This window comes from Adiantum capillus-veneris, chromosome 3 (assembly GCF_014529385.1).
Source record: "Adiantum capillus-veneris isolate H3 chromosome 3, ASM1452938v2, whole genome shotgun sequence".
NCBI classification, from domain to species: domain Eukaryota; kingdom Viridiplantae; phylum Streptophyta; class Polypodiopsida; order Polypodiales; family Pteridaceae; genus Adiantum; species Adiantum capillus-veneris.
The window spans coordinates 156,313,679-156,327,953 of record NC_140933.1 but is presented as its reverse complement, the minus strand read 5'-3'; the positions used below and the strand labels follow the sequence as shown (position 1 = coordinate 156,327,953).

Below are 14,275 nucleotides of genomic sequence, written 5' to 3'. Positions count from 1 at the left end.
GGCACTTCCCTTTTATGAGCTAACTTAGAAGGGAAAGAAATTCATTTAGACCCACGAATGTGAACAGAGTTTCCAATGCTTGAAGGAGGCAATCAGTAAGAAGCCAGTCCTTTGTTAACCAGACTGGGATGTGATTTTCCATGTGCATGTGGATGCGTTTGGAATGGCAATGGGGGCTATACTAGCCGAGTCTGATGGGAAAATGGACTATCCAATCTACTTTGTCAGTCGTTGGTTGTAAGGTGCAGCGGAAGTGAATGTTGAACTTTGCTCAAGATGAGTGCTCCGAACTGTGCTCAAGGTTCCTTTTACTTACAGAAGGGAGAGCCTTCCGTTCCTTTAGTGAGAGAGTGCAAATGATCACAAACAAAGTGGCAAACACTGTGAATGAAGGTACTAAGACTGAGAGAGAGAGAGAGAGAGAGAGAGAGAGAGAGAGAGAGAGAGAAGAACTGTGCTCAAGGTTCCTTTTACTTACAGAAGGGAGAGCCTTCCGTTCCTTTAGTGAGAGAGTGCAAATGATCACAAACAAAGTGGCAAACACTGTGTATGAAGGTACTGAGACTGAGAGAGAGAGAGAGAGAGAGAAGAATACGACACCAGAATGTTCTCAAACCCTCCCACGAAGGCCCCACTCTCTATGGCGAGAGCAGTCTACTATTGATTGCACAAAATCTCTACAATGCTTGGACTTGCCGACGATGTCGACAACGATGAGGACGGCGACGAGACGAGCTGAAATCTGAAAATGCCAAGGGCTGAAATCTGCAAATCTTTATCTGCTGAATTCTGACTCTGAGTCGATGGCGACGATGCGACGACGACGCGCTGAAAACGCAGATGCTGAAATCTGTGTTTGCTGGGCTGAAACTGCAAACGCTCGTTGATCTGACCATGCTGCGAGGATCTGCTGCAGGAAGGTGAGATCTGCGAGGTTTGGGACTTCTACTGCGGTGTCTTGATGCTGAAAACTGAAAACGCTGATGCTACTTGTGGCTCTGTCGCCATGACTCTGCAAACGCTAGGTGGTCAGGCTGATCCAAAAACGCTAGGGCTGAATCTGAGTCCTGCTGCAAAAATGCTAGGCTTCTGTTGATTCTGCTAACGCTAGGGTTGATCTGTGATCTGTTGTCGCCAAGTTGCTGCACATGCAAAACGCTGGGCTCATCTGCAAAGTTGAAAACGTTGGGTGGTTCTTGTTGGCTGAAAACGCTAGGTTGACTGCCGGTCTGCTAAGAAGATGCACGTCCACAGTGATCTGCTGCCTCTTCTGCCAGAAAGTGCTAGCGCTAGGTTTTCTTATATAGATTCTAACTCATTTTGGCCTACCCAATTTCCCAACAAAAGTCACTTAAAAATAATGAGTGAAAATTGGCTAAAATAGGGAAAATAGGTCTATGCACTGTAAAAATGCTCCCGATGGGTTCTGATGGAAATCTGATGATCATGATGTGTGCAACCAGAGGATATGCATCTACTGTAAGTGTCTGGGCATGCACGGTTTGCAAACAGCCTCACAAAAGTGCCAGAACACTTCCTAGTCTAGGCTGACTGAATTGAACTAAACCCTTGCCGTGAAGTAGCTTGTCCACGTACACGTGACATTGGTTCACTTCAAATGAACAAGGGTACTCCACTACAGAGCGCGAAGCACGGGGAATGGTTTTTAGTGCCACAAAGTTTAGACATTACTTGTTGGGAAAGCTATTTCACTTCTAAATGGATCATCAAGCACTTCTCTTTTTTATCAACAAAGTGATCATTGAAGGTAGGCTAAGCAGATGGATGATGTTTACGATGGAATTTGAGTTTAGAATCATCCATAAGCCAAGAAAGACACATTGTGGTGCAGATTTTCTTTCAAGGAGCACAGAGGGTATCTCAAATACATCATTGAGAGATGGAACCAATAGATGTTGGAACTCTTTTAGAATGTAGCAATAGAAGGACCAGATCAAGAATGGCAAGATGTGTACGACTTTCTTCAGCTAGGAGGATTTCCATAGGATTGGTCCAAGTAAACAAAAAGGCACTAATAGTAAAGAGTTTGAAGTTCACCATCATTGGAGGATCTTTAAACAGTCTAGGTATTGATGGGGTACTTTAAAGATGTGTTCCTACGCAAGCAAGAATGCAGGTTAGCACAGAGGCTCATAATGAAGATGCAGGTGGGCACTTCTCTACTAAGATTACTTACAAGAAAATCCTGCAAGCAGGCCTCTGGTGGCAAAGCATGATGGCAGATGTCCAAGCATTTTGAAAAACTTGTGACATTTGTTAACAGATGGAGTGACCGAAAGCAACTTACATGACATCTCTGACTCCAATATAGCTCTGATACCACTGTCACAAGACGGGCACCACGTGCCAATAGAAAAGAAAAGATTGAACACACTTTTAGCACTTCAATAACAACTAAAACAAAAAGAGAGAGAGAGCACATGCGACACGACGTGGCGGAATTCCACCCCAGAGAGTATTGGCCCCAAACCTTGGCACCCCTTTCGGTATTTCTTTATATTACAACAATTGAGTACAAGTTGGTACTCCATCCTCTACTCCTTCGTCTAGAAGCATGCCAGGGAATGAGCCCATGGCCTCATATTTAAAGGTCCTAGGCCCAAGAGCAGTTTACATGAAAAGCCTTAAACTCAAAAGCACCTGGTACAAAAGCATCTTGTTCAAAAGCTGCCAACGCAGATTACGAAAATCCGTACAGTGCCACGTCAACACCTATCAATGGAAATCACGGATCTATACAGTCTACCACGCCAACAGTCAGCGTGAAACGGGGAAATCCGTACAATCTGCCACGTCAGCCAGCCAGCCAACGCGAAATCTGGAGTTCTGTTCAATTTGCCACGTCGGCTTCTTCTACTGCTTCTGCTTCTTAAGGTTAAGACCCCTCGGCCGGTGATTTGCACAGTGACTCCGTTCTTCAGTGGCTTGACACGCCACCAGTTTGTGACAACAAACCCTTGCTTAGCATGTCCCATCAGTTGTTGTATGGACTCGCACTTCTGCAATAAGCAGTAATCTCATATCTCTTTGGGTAGACCAAAGCAAAATCGCTCAATCTGTTCCTTAAAAGTGATCTTTTTAAAAGAAGAGGTCCATAGGAAAGTATTTCAAAATCTCTGGCAATAAGTATCCAAAGTATCTTGCTTGATCATCCGAAGATGATTCCAACCGGTAACCATATCACGTTGGTACTCCTAAGTGAGCCAAGAGAAAGTGAAAGGATGCTTAAATTGTAGCCACTTTGTCGGTGCTTCCTTTCGTAACAAAAGAGTGGACCACCAAGTCTATGAATTTCCTTTCAAATAGGATGCTTCTCTCCGGACCTTGGAGTGCTCTGAATAGCACCCCCTTGGAAAGCTATGTCGAATTGTTGAATAAAAGCAAGGGCCTTGTGGGTATCTCGAAAGCCTGAAAAAGTATCAAACTTTAGTGCTTGTCACAAGACGGGGATAGAAAAGAACAGACTGAACAAACTTTTAGCACTTCAATAACAACTGAACTGAAAGGGAGAGACGACATGCGACACGGAGTGGCGAAATTCCACTCCAAAGAGTATTGGCCCCAAACCTTGGCGCCCCTTTCAGTATTTCTTTGTATTGCATCAACACAGTACAAGCCAGTACTCCAAACTCTGCACCTTCTCCGGGAAGCATGCCAGAGAATGAGCCCTAACCTCATATTTAAAGGTCCTTGGCCTGAAAAGCAGTTACAGTGAAAAGCCTTCAAAACTCAAAAGCTTCTGGTCCAAAAGCAACGCCAAAAAGCTGCCAGCGTAAATCACGGAATTTGGTAAAACTGCCACAGCAACAGTCAACACAAAGCGTGAAAATCCGTACAGCTTGCTACGTCAACACTGTCAGCGTAAGTTTTTAAAATCTGCCACGTCATCAGTTTGCGCAAGTCTTTTGTGTGTGTGTGTGAGAGTCCAGCTTTATTTGAATCCTTTATGTCACTTGGGGCCCCATCGAACGGGGTCTCCCTAAGTTGGTAGGACTTCTTCTTCTGTTACTTGTTCTTCTTAGGGTTTAGGCCCCTCGACCAAGATCTGCAAGTTGGCTCCATTCTTCAAGGCTTTGACACGTTAGCAGTTTGTGACATCCCCCCTTCTTGAAAGAAAGTAATCGTCCGCAATTACAGCATATCTACAAAACAACTCAAGTTAGCTCAAAAATTTCCGAGGGACAATCAGTTTGCTCTTTTTGTTCAGGAGTTAGCTTCTCCTTTCGGCTCTTTTGATCAAGGAATTGCTTCTCCTTTCGTCCAGATCGAAACTCTTGATATTCCAGCCTAGTAAAATTAGCCATCACACCCAGACCGCACTGATCTTCCACGGGTGTCTTGATGCACTAAAATTACATACCCAGGCAATCTCATCCAATTAGGAATATTCAATGGTTGGCACATCACAATGCAACACAAATGCTCACATATGCATGTTACAAGACATAGAAACATAAAGTGAACACTCCTCCTCATAACCTAAGAAGGTCCGAGCCGGGATATATTCAACAACTCCCTCATCTCTCCTCCCGCATAACCTAAAAAGGTCCGGGCCGGGAGATATAGAGGCCTTTTACAACCAAACGCTCCCCAGTCCGCAGCCTGCGTAGTTTGGAAGAGTTGAGAGTAACCCCTGCTCAGACTCCTTAATACTCCTCCCGCATAACCATCCAGGTCCAGTTCGGGAGTCACAACAACGATTATTTTACAAGCATACAACCAAACGCTCCCTAGGCATCGGCCTGCATTGTTCGAAGGTTTTCTAGCCTACAACGGAACACTCCCCAAGCATTGGCCTACGTCGTTCCGAGGTTCAAACCATGCGAAAACAGTATTTCTCACTTCTCCACCCGGGAGTAAAATCACCAATCAATGAAACCGGTATTAAAACCAGAGTCAAACATTTCAAATCGGCACCAAAACAGGTTCCAAACAGATACCATTCATTTCAAAACAAATTCCAACAGAATCACCAAACAAGTTCTCAAACAGATTTGAAACTTAAAAAGCAATCTCGACTTTGGTCGAGCTCGAAAAGTCGACTGACTTTCCATCCTAAAACCTACACCAAAGATTAGGGTTAGGTTCATTCCATAAGGTCATAGCCGAGCATAGCATGGTCCATCGGCTCTTGGACAGACAGTATTTTTTTTGCCGGTGATGATAGTCCCAAGATAGCAATCGCACTGAACCTCCAAGGTCATCTGCTCATGAAGAGACATCTACTGAGAGATGTCGAGAAATTTCAAGTCATAATCTGCTAGGGTTTCCATGGCAAGCATTTCAGGATACCCCACTCTACCAGAAGTTGCACTCCGAAGGAAGGTATACAACTTCGGGCAAATTTTTTTCTTGAAAGCTTGTTAAGTCCTTGGAGTGTGCAGCTGGTAGCTATAGAGATCAACATCTGCATGGCACTACCTCTGAGAAAAACAACGGCTCTTAACAAATCTTGGATCCTTCTCTTGCAAGTGATCTTTATGGCTTATGCCCTGTAAGACATGAGCGGTGAAGACAAGAGCGCACCCGATGCGCGCGATGAAGTAAGGGTGGGAGTGGCTAATAAGTCCTCGTTCGGAGCACGAAGCTTCTTCAAATAAAATTCCTTCCAGTAGTCTCTAGTTTGCTCTGACTGCTCTTTTGTAGGACCGGTATGCTTTCAGAAAAGCACACGCCTGATGCTCTGATACCACTGTCACAAGACGGGCACCATGTGCCAATAGAAAAGAACAAACTGAACAGACTTCTAGCACTTCAATAACAATTGAACTGAAAGAGAGAGACGACACGCTACACGGAGTGGCGGAATTCCACCCCAGAGAGTATTGGCCCCAAACCTTGGCACCCCTTTCGGTATTTCTTTATATTGCATCAACACAGTACAAGCCGGTAGCATGCCAGAGAATGAGCCCTAACCTCATATTTAAAGGCCCTTGGCCTCAAAAGCAGTTACAGTGAAAAGCCTTCAAAACTCAAAAGCTTCTGGTCCAAAAGCAATGACAAAAAGCTGCCAGCGTAAATCACGGAATTCCGTACAACTGCCGCGTCAACAATCAGCGCAAAACACGGAAATCCGTACAGCTTGCCACGTTAGCATTGTCAGCGTAATTTTCGAAAATCTCCCACGTCATCAGTTTGCGCAAGTCTTTTGTGTGTGTGTGTGAGAGTCCAGCTTTATTTGAATCCTTTGTCACTTGGGGCCCCATCAAACAGGGTCCCCATAAGTTGGTAGGACTTCTTCTTTTGTTACTTGTTCTTCTTAGGGTTTAGGCCCCTCGACCAGGATCTGCAAGTTGGCTCCGTTCTTCAGGGCTTTGACACGTCAGCAGTTTGTGACAGTGCTTGTCCACCCGCCTTGAAATCTTTGGCTTTCTTGCTCTTGTCCTCGAGAAAGTCATATTGGTTGGCTCTGTGAAAGAGCTTTCTCTTAGAATAGAACATCGGTTCATCAGAGTCTGAACTCTCAGAAGAGGATGAAGCCTCCTCGGAGCTATCTGAATATTTCCGAGATCTTCCATGGGATTTGCTCTTCTTAGCCTTCTTCTTGTTCTTTCTGTGTCTTTGGGTCTTTCTTCGTTTCTTGTCCTTTCTGTCCTCATCATTGGAATCAAAGGAGGAAGAGCTGTTGGAACTATCAGAAGAGGATGAGGACGAACTGGACACACCCTCAAAGCATACACGCTTCTTTGTCTTTCATGCATTTGCAAAAGTAGCCTTGTGACCCAAGTAGCAGGGTAATCTGCTGCTCGACTATGTTTCTTTGAATGCTTCTTGGTCTTCAAGAGTCGGTTGACTCGTCTTTAGACTACATCGTCAAGTTCATCTTCAATGTACACCCGCGGAACACGTGCTTTCTTCAAAGCTGACTTCAAAGGCAAATCGATGGCCGTACGCCATTGAGAATGCATCTCATCAATCAGGTGCCTAGTCAAAAATTTCGCATATTGAGGATCTTTAGAACCGGAGCAAATGCTAAGCACAGGCATCAACCGTCTATTGACGCTGCATCTCCATTCGTTCATACTCAATGAGCCGAGGTGGCCCGTACTCTCCTTCTGAATCAACAGAAGGTGGTCGTCGTCCATTTCAATCTTCCGTGTTCTCACTCGACCCTGAGTTGTCAGGTGGGTTGTTCTGATCCTTGCGGGATTCGTCGACTAAATCGATGTGTGTTGCGGTAGAAGGGATCGAATTCTTTTTGGAAGGAAAATCGACTGAGCTCTAATATCACTATAACAGACTTGGACTCCCCAAGTCGGGAATTTGGCACGACACACAAGAAAATACTTAAAATCCACTCAACAAAATCTTATCACAATTTAATAGAGACAACACGGCCCAACGTAGTTCCATACCCATAGGTATTGGCCCCAAAGTCTGGCGCCCCTTTTGGTATTTATTTTTATATTAATAATTGAGCAAAGTACAAATTCCAAGGGCCCTCTCTGCTCAGAGCTCCTAGGAAAATCTGAGAGAAGAGAGGCCCTAGTTACATATTTATAGACTCTGGGCCTTCTCAAAAGCAATTACATGAAAAAATTCAGTCTCGAAAGTTGCAAAGCATATCGCGGGATTCCGTACAATGTCACGTCAACAACCAACGAAAATTGCAGAAACATCCGTATAGCATTGCCACGTCAGCATGTCACACAATTTTTGGTCCTTCCTTTATTTTTAGGGTTTTTGTGTCCCCTGGGCCCCATCGAACGGGGTCCCATGAGTTGGAACAACTTATAAGTCAGTTTCTTCACTCGGCTGCAGCACTTCACTGGCGGGAGGAGGGCCTCACAACTAGGTTCTTGACAGGTTTTTGGGAGCGGTTGTGGGACAACAGGAAGCCGTGGAGAGTTATGATGTTTCAGTGGTTGGTAGCCCACAGGGCTAAGGTTAAAATATGATGAGTGAAGTCCTTAACACTTGGGGAAGGAACCTACATGATGAGGTTGACCTACTAGTGGGTAAAAAACCGCGACCTCGTAATTTGTTTGTTTAAAATAAACTGCCGCCGCAGGTATTCTTCTATTGATGTGCTTCTGGGTTGGATACCTGGCTTACTATTCTTGCTCAATTATGGTCTATGCCATCTAAGTAGTGTGATCCCTTGAAAATTTGCTCAACTTGGCCGTACATGGTTTGAGCTTCTGGGTTTGGTATTGAGCTTAATATTCTTGCTCAATTAAGGACTCTGATGTCTGAGGACTGTGATCCCTTGAAAGTCTGCTCAACTTGGCCGTACATGGTTTGAGCTACTGGGTTTGGTATTGAGCTTACTATTCTTGCTCAATTAAGGTCTAGGCTGGCTTAGTTTTGTGATCCCTTGTAAAACTGCTCAGCTGCAATTGGGAGCTAGTTGGTACACAGCGGCTTTTCAGCAGCATGTGCAGCTTCTGCCCATCCTGTGGAGAGTCAAGAAACATTGTTTGTGGGATTGTCCCATGGTACAGCAGGTTTGGCTTCGGATTCTCCGGCTGATGCCAGCCCTCTCTGCAGCTCGACAGTGCACTTGGGGTGCTGCAGCTTGGTCCACTCTCACGGGCCCAACACTCCATTTTGAGTTGGCTTCGACCTACACTCCAGCCTGCCACAAAGATCACCCTCAGGAGTGGTGCAGTGATGGGAGCTCATCTACGGTCTGACACTCTAATTCATTCGGCGGGCCCGCTGCTTCCGCATCTTCGAGGCTCAGCCTGTTCCACCGGAAAAGACAGGGCATTTGGCTGGAGCTGAGGGGTCAGTTTGAGAGACTCTAGGGCAGCTCCGACCACATGTGGGAGCACGAGAGGCTTTCTTGCAACAATGGCGCCGAGGGCCTTTCTTCACCATGGTTCAGGGTGCGTCTAGATGGCACTACCAGCCACCAGTGTGGCTTTTTCTCCTCCCATCTCGTGATCTAGCCCTCATTGTACATATTTTTTCTCACTCGGAGAGTCTCCCCATGTTTTCTGTTGTAGCCCTCTCTTGTAGAGGTGGTTTGTAACCTGCAGGAACTTATCATTAACTAATGGAAGGATCTCTTTTCTTGCAAAGAAAAATTATCTTGAAGTTTTTAACAAAACCTCCCAAAACCTTCGATACCCGTTTCCAGAACTTCCCGTTTGAAATTCATAGCTACTATCCACATATGTCAGCTGGCAACTCAAATTTTTTTATAATGATGGCTTCATACACACAATCTGTCACAAAGATAACAGAACGGCTATAATACTGTTTCCTATCCCAGCACTGTGGTCAGCTTTTCTATTTCAGGTTTTTGGTTGCCTGACCCCAACTCCATAAGAGCACAATTACTTTCTCACTGAGATCAGGTTTGATGCTCTGGGCTATTTATCAGACTTGGTTTTTCCATGCTCAACAGACTGTTTCGGGAATAGTGTCCCCGTTTCGCCTTCACTCTTTTTCCTCAGGACAACTTCAGCTACTTTATTCTCTATCTGACTATTCTCATTTGGGCTATATTTATCTTGATAGTTTGAAGCATTCTGCGACTGCTAATTTTACTGCAAAGATCCATCCGCTATGGATGTACCTCCATAACGTCAGGAAAGTCTGAATTTACGGATTATAAGAGAGGCTAGAGCACTCACAAAAGCACAAAAGCAAGGGACGCAAGAAAATGGAGCTATGCTAGTTCTACTTGTGTAGCTCCACCTGCTCTGGCTGCCTATGCTTGTAGATACTTGTTATTTATACATACTTGGGTTTCACCAGAATTAAAAAACGCACACGCAGTCATAGGAGTGTATGAATCATTTCTTGTTGGTCTCACAAAAAAGTAACACAAGAATCTAGCGTTATCTCCAAGGCAAAGACTCGTCATGTTGATCCTCTTCACCATTCACGTTCCTCATCTGCCTCTTCTCTAATCGCCCCAAATCAGCCAGGCTGATCGCCCTATTGTTGACGATTGGCTGCCCTCCAACAGCAGGCAGCCTGAAACTCCTTTGGCAATTTGTCACGATTCACAATCACATCTGAATCAGACTCCAAGAAGCTTCCAGTTGGCTGCCCTCTCTCCGTTCAAAAGGTTAGCTGCCCAGGCAGGTTATCTACCCAAAGGCGGCCGAATCCAGGTCACCACTCCAGTGGTTTGGGCAGCAGAAGCGCCACCTGGCTGATTTACCTGCGTTATTCACCAACAGCAGGTAGCCTGTATCTGAAGGCCAAATCAGTGATTCAACCTTGAATATCGATCTGTATTCAGCCCACATTGGGAGAACGATGCTCTTCTCAGTTCAGCCCCGATTTTAAAGAGTTTACGAGGCCAAATCGACCCATTTGAGTTAAGACATCATTGTGATCACGGAGTTGGTGCATAGAGGTAACAATTCCCATTATGCAATACATAAGCAAATACCACTCCAGCAGTAGGCTAGGGGGCCCTTGAGAGGGTTGATTGGAACCCCATCGTGGTGTGATCGTCTCTCTCTCCCCAGCTCACATTCACCTCTCGGCACATCTCTCTCTACCTATCTCCCTCTGCCAAATAAAGGAAAAGGGACCGCAAAGAATTTGCAACTTCCTAAAGCTGAATCTTGTGAATTCTCTTTCCATTGCGCCTGCAAAACTAAACATCTGCAGTGACATACACAGCTTTACGTGCATTTTCACAAACTTTATATACATCATCTCATCAACCTGTATAATAGAAAAAAGATAATGTTGGAAGTACCCATATAATACTTGGCTCCTTTATTTTCTGCAGCCACAAGTTCATTGACTCGTGCACGAAGTTCACTACTACAGCGCCACATTGACAACTGCATAAGTCATAAACCACAGCTTCTTAATCTAAAAGAGAGTATATATGTGGACCGTGCATTATAGAGACGTATAAAATGGAACTTTCATTCAAACCTCAAACATTAAGTCTTCAATCTTTGAGAGGTGTAGGTTAGCAGCCATAAGCCTTGCCAATAAACACACATCATGTGTCACCTCTGGAGTAACCCTCGGGTTTCCTGAAAACCAGGACCAAAGGAAGAGACATTAAAACTACTCCAGAAACCAGACAAATGCAAGTATTTGACCACATCAGAGTAATACCATCTCGATCTCCTCCCATCCATGATGAGAACTGTATTAGTGGCACACTGTAAGGCAAAGTTTCATTGACGCCAATGGATTTGAGTGCAGTATCGACTCGGCGAAGAAACTTTGGAAGCCCATTCCAGATTGTTTCATGAAAGTAGCTCATTCCAGCTCGCATTTCATCTTGGGGAGCAGGTGGGGTTCTTCTAATTTCATCAGTCCGAAATGCCGCATGTATCTGAAATTTGATAAGTAATCAAAAAAATTGTAAAAATGCATGTTTGAGCCAACATGCATAAGAAAAAATGTAGATTGGAAAATGCAACAAATTACATCAGTGCTATCTCATCAAATGTTATTTTTGTGCAGTAATCATGTGACTCCAACATAACCATCGCCAAGACCTTCAACTACTGAATGCCTAGCATATAGTAATTTCAGACCTTCAAAAGAACACATCATGAAGATGTAGATTGGTTTTCAAGTGTACAGTCAAACTGTACACACACCTTAGAACATAAATCCAAATCCAGTCAGCCTTCTGATACCAATTAGGTCAGTAGGGTCATCAGGTAAAATCCCCCCCTTTCACACTAAAGTTATCGAGTGATAAAGCCACCCTTTCTCCCCCCCAAAAGTTATATCAGACATTCATTATTATCAAGCGACCACAACATGATACATATTACAACCCTCAACAGAGCACCACTTTCAGAATGTCGAACATATTTCAAGTGCAGGCAATTCACTCACCTCTCAAATAACACTTAAAAGGAAAAGGTGTATTACCTCCCTCTGAAGAGCCTCATCAAGCTCCTGTTTTTCATCTGGTGTGATGTCCTTTTGATAAAGCTGAGATAAACAATTTCGAATGCTGAAACAAAGGGAAAACAATTATTGTTATGTGGTTTTCAAGGGCACAATAAAAACCATTGAGGTCCCTAAAAGTCCTGATTCCAGCACATTTAGTTTGGCCTGATCATAAAAATAAGGGCACTAACAGTATTAAAATAACACATTGAAACTTCCCATGAGGAATTAACATCTTTTCATCCTCTGTATGTGTAGGAAACCTCAAGTTGATCATTCTATTCTCTACTTGAACAGTGTTTCTCTTATGTTAAAACTTTAGCTGTCCATTGACAGCCCTACTGAGACTGTTCACAGCTCATTTTCTATCTTTCAGCTGAAGATTAGGTATCAGATTAATCAAAAATACCCGGAGAACATAAAAAATTGTTGAAATTTGGAGACAAATTGACAACTTGACAGGGAATGTGAAACAAGAAGACAATGGTCCCAGTAAACAGTTACTGGACTTGCCTGGCCAGATAGATCAACCTCTCACCCAAATGGTAGTTGACAAATTAACTATCCCACCAGCATTCAAAGGAAGACTATCTCATTGTATACATTCCCAAATTACATGCCTTTCAAATTCATTGATAATTGGTGTGGCATACATTTGGAGCATCTCAAGTGAATAGGACAATGTGATCCCATTATTTATTTTGGCTTTAAATATTTAATTTACTTGTTTGTCGAAGTCTGGGTAGGGCAATTTACTGAGGTAGATATATAAGCACACCTAGCCCCCATTGTATTATCACCAATTCAATGCCAAGGTTGGTTGGTTCGGTAGTCTCTCTCTCTCTCTCTCTCTCTCTCTCTCTCTCTCTCTCTCTCTCTCTCTCTCTCTCTCTTTGCAGCCAGCTTCTTAGGACGCTGCCTTCCGGAGCCTATCGAAGTTTTTCCCGTTGCCCTAACGTTTTGAAATGCTACCAGAATCGTGGGCATTTCCTGCCGCTGCTGTTGTTGTGTTGTGGGACCTACTCTTGCAGTCGACAACGTTTTAAAACGCTTCTTTAACGAGCGTCTGACGGCGTCTAGAGCAACCAGGCACCACCCTTTCCCAGCGCCTTCGTTTCGAAACGCCTGCACCTTTCTGCAGGCCTTGACAACAACAAACCTCCCCGCCTCCCCTTAGGCAGAGCAACATCGAAGTCTTTCCCTTTTTTTGGCTTAGAGTTTTAAAATGTTGTCCACAGAAGAGTGGTGGACGCCTTGGGGCAGCAACTTGGTTGAGAGCGGACCGTTTCGGTCACTTGGGAGAGAGAGTTTCTTTTGAGCTCTCTGGGCAGCGAGTGAACCCTCCAGCGATCGTCTTGTCGACTTCGTGTGCAGACTCCGAAAATCACCCCCTTGTAGAATTTGGTGAGTTGCTTGGATTTTGCGAGCACTCTTTGGAGTACGAGAAGGAACCAAATTTCCAAATCTTGCAACTTCATCGTGGCCCCCCCCTTGCTCGAGCGCCAGCGACAAATTGAACGGTGATAACTACGCCCGTTGGAACTTGATTATGCGACTATGTTTCATGCGGAAAGGTTTATGGGACATAGTCAATGGCTCGGAGCCCCGGCCCTAAGAGAAACCCCAGTAACAAGTACACCCGCCTTCATGATGACAAGTATCAAAAATCGTGTGTCGATCGGGATGCAAGTAATGCAAAGGCAATGTCCGCCCTTGCGGAATCTCTTACAAAGGAAATTTCTCCAGCCAAAGAAACTTGGAAGATTGCCAATGTCACCAACATGGTATTTTTCTTGTTGCCTTCTTTAAATATATACTACATATTTTTATTTATTTTCTTTTTACTTGTTTTCCCTAAAACCCTTGAAAAGGTGCAAGTGGACATTGCATGGCCAGTGTGAAATGGTTGCGGCCAAATAGGTTTCTCACATCGGGAGTCTAGGTCGGTTAGTGTCACGGGGCCGTGGCAGCTATTAACTATGTCACGAGGACGTGGCAACTGCTAACTTTAGTTGTTGGTTTCTTTCCAATGGGTTTTGTTTTATTTTTGAGACCCTCTTTTTGAAGTAGCAAACGGTCGGACATTGTATGGCCAATGTGAACGGTAGTTTCACCCGCAGATGGGTAGTGGTCGGCACTGGAATTCGTATAGTAAGAGGGTGTCTAGGCTCAGAGCAAGATCATGTAGGTCCCCCCGTCGCACTTAGCAAGTTGGTGGATACTAGGAAGTGAACTCAATAAAGCCACAAAGTCAAGGTGAGACTACCAATAGAAAGTATCCGACAGTTGGGCCACATTGCACTTTTGGATGCGGTCCCAATGAGGATAGATGGTCAGATGACCAATGGGAGCCCAACGGAATCATTTCCTAAAATTTAGGGAACTGCTATTTGGGCCGTGAAATGTGTTCGCGTCA

The 14,275-nt window shown here is 44.4% G+C and overlaps 1 protein-coding gene across 1 annotated transcript in view; it reads right to left on the bottom strand.

Moving 5' to 3' along the window:
* The window catches only part of LOC147462018 (phosphoenolpyruvate carboxylase-like), a 67,172-nt gene that overhangs the window by 17,229 nt on the left and 35,668 nt on the right, over positions 1–14,275 (bottom strand). Inside the window, exons 3-6 of the mRNA XM_086509485.1 lie at positions 11,839–11,923; positions 11,065–11,287; positions 10,876–10,979; positions 10,691–10,778 (exon numbers count right to left, since the gene is read on the bottom strand). Coding sequence (XP_086365611.1) covers positions 10,691–10,778; positions 10,876–10,979; positions 11,065–11,287; positions 11,839–11,923 — 500 coding nt within the window. The remainder of the gene's footprint in view (positions 1–10,690; positions 10,779–10,875; positions 10,980–11,064; positions 11,288–11,838; positions 11,924–14,275) is intronic.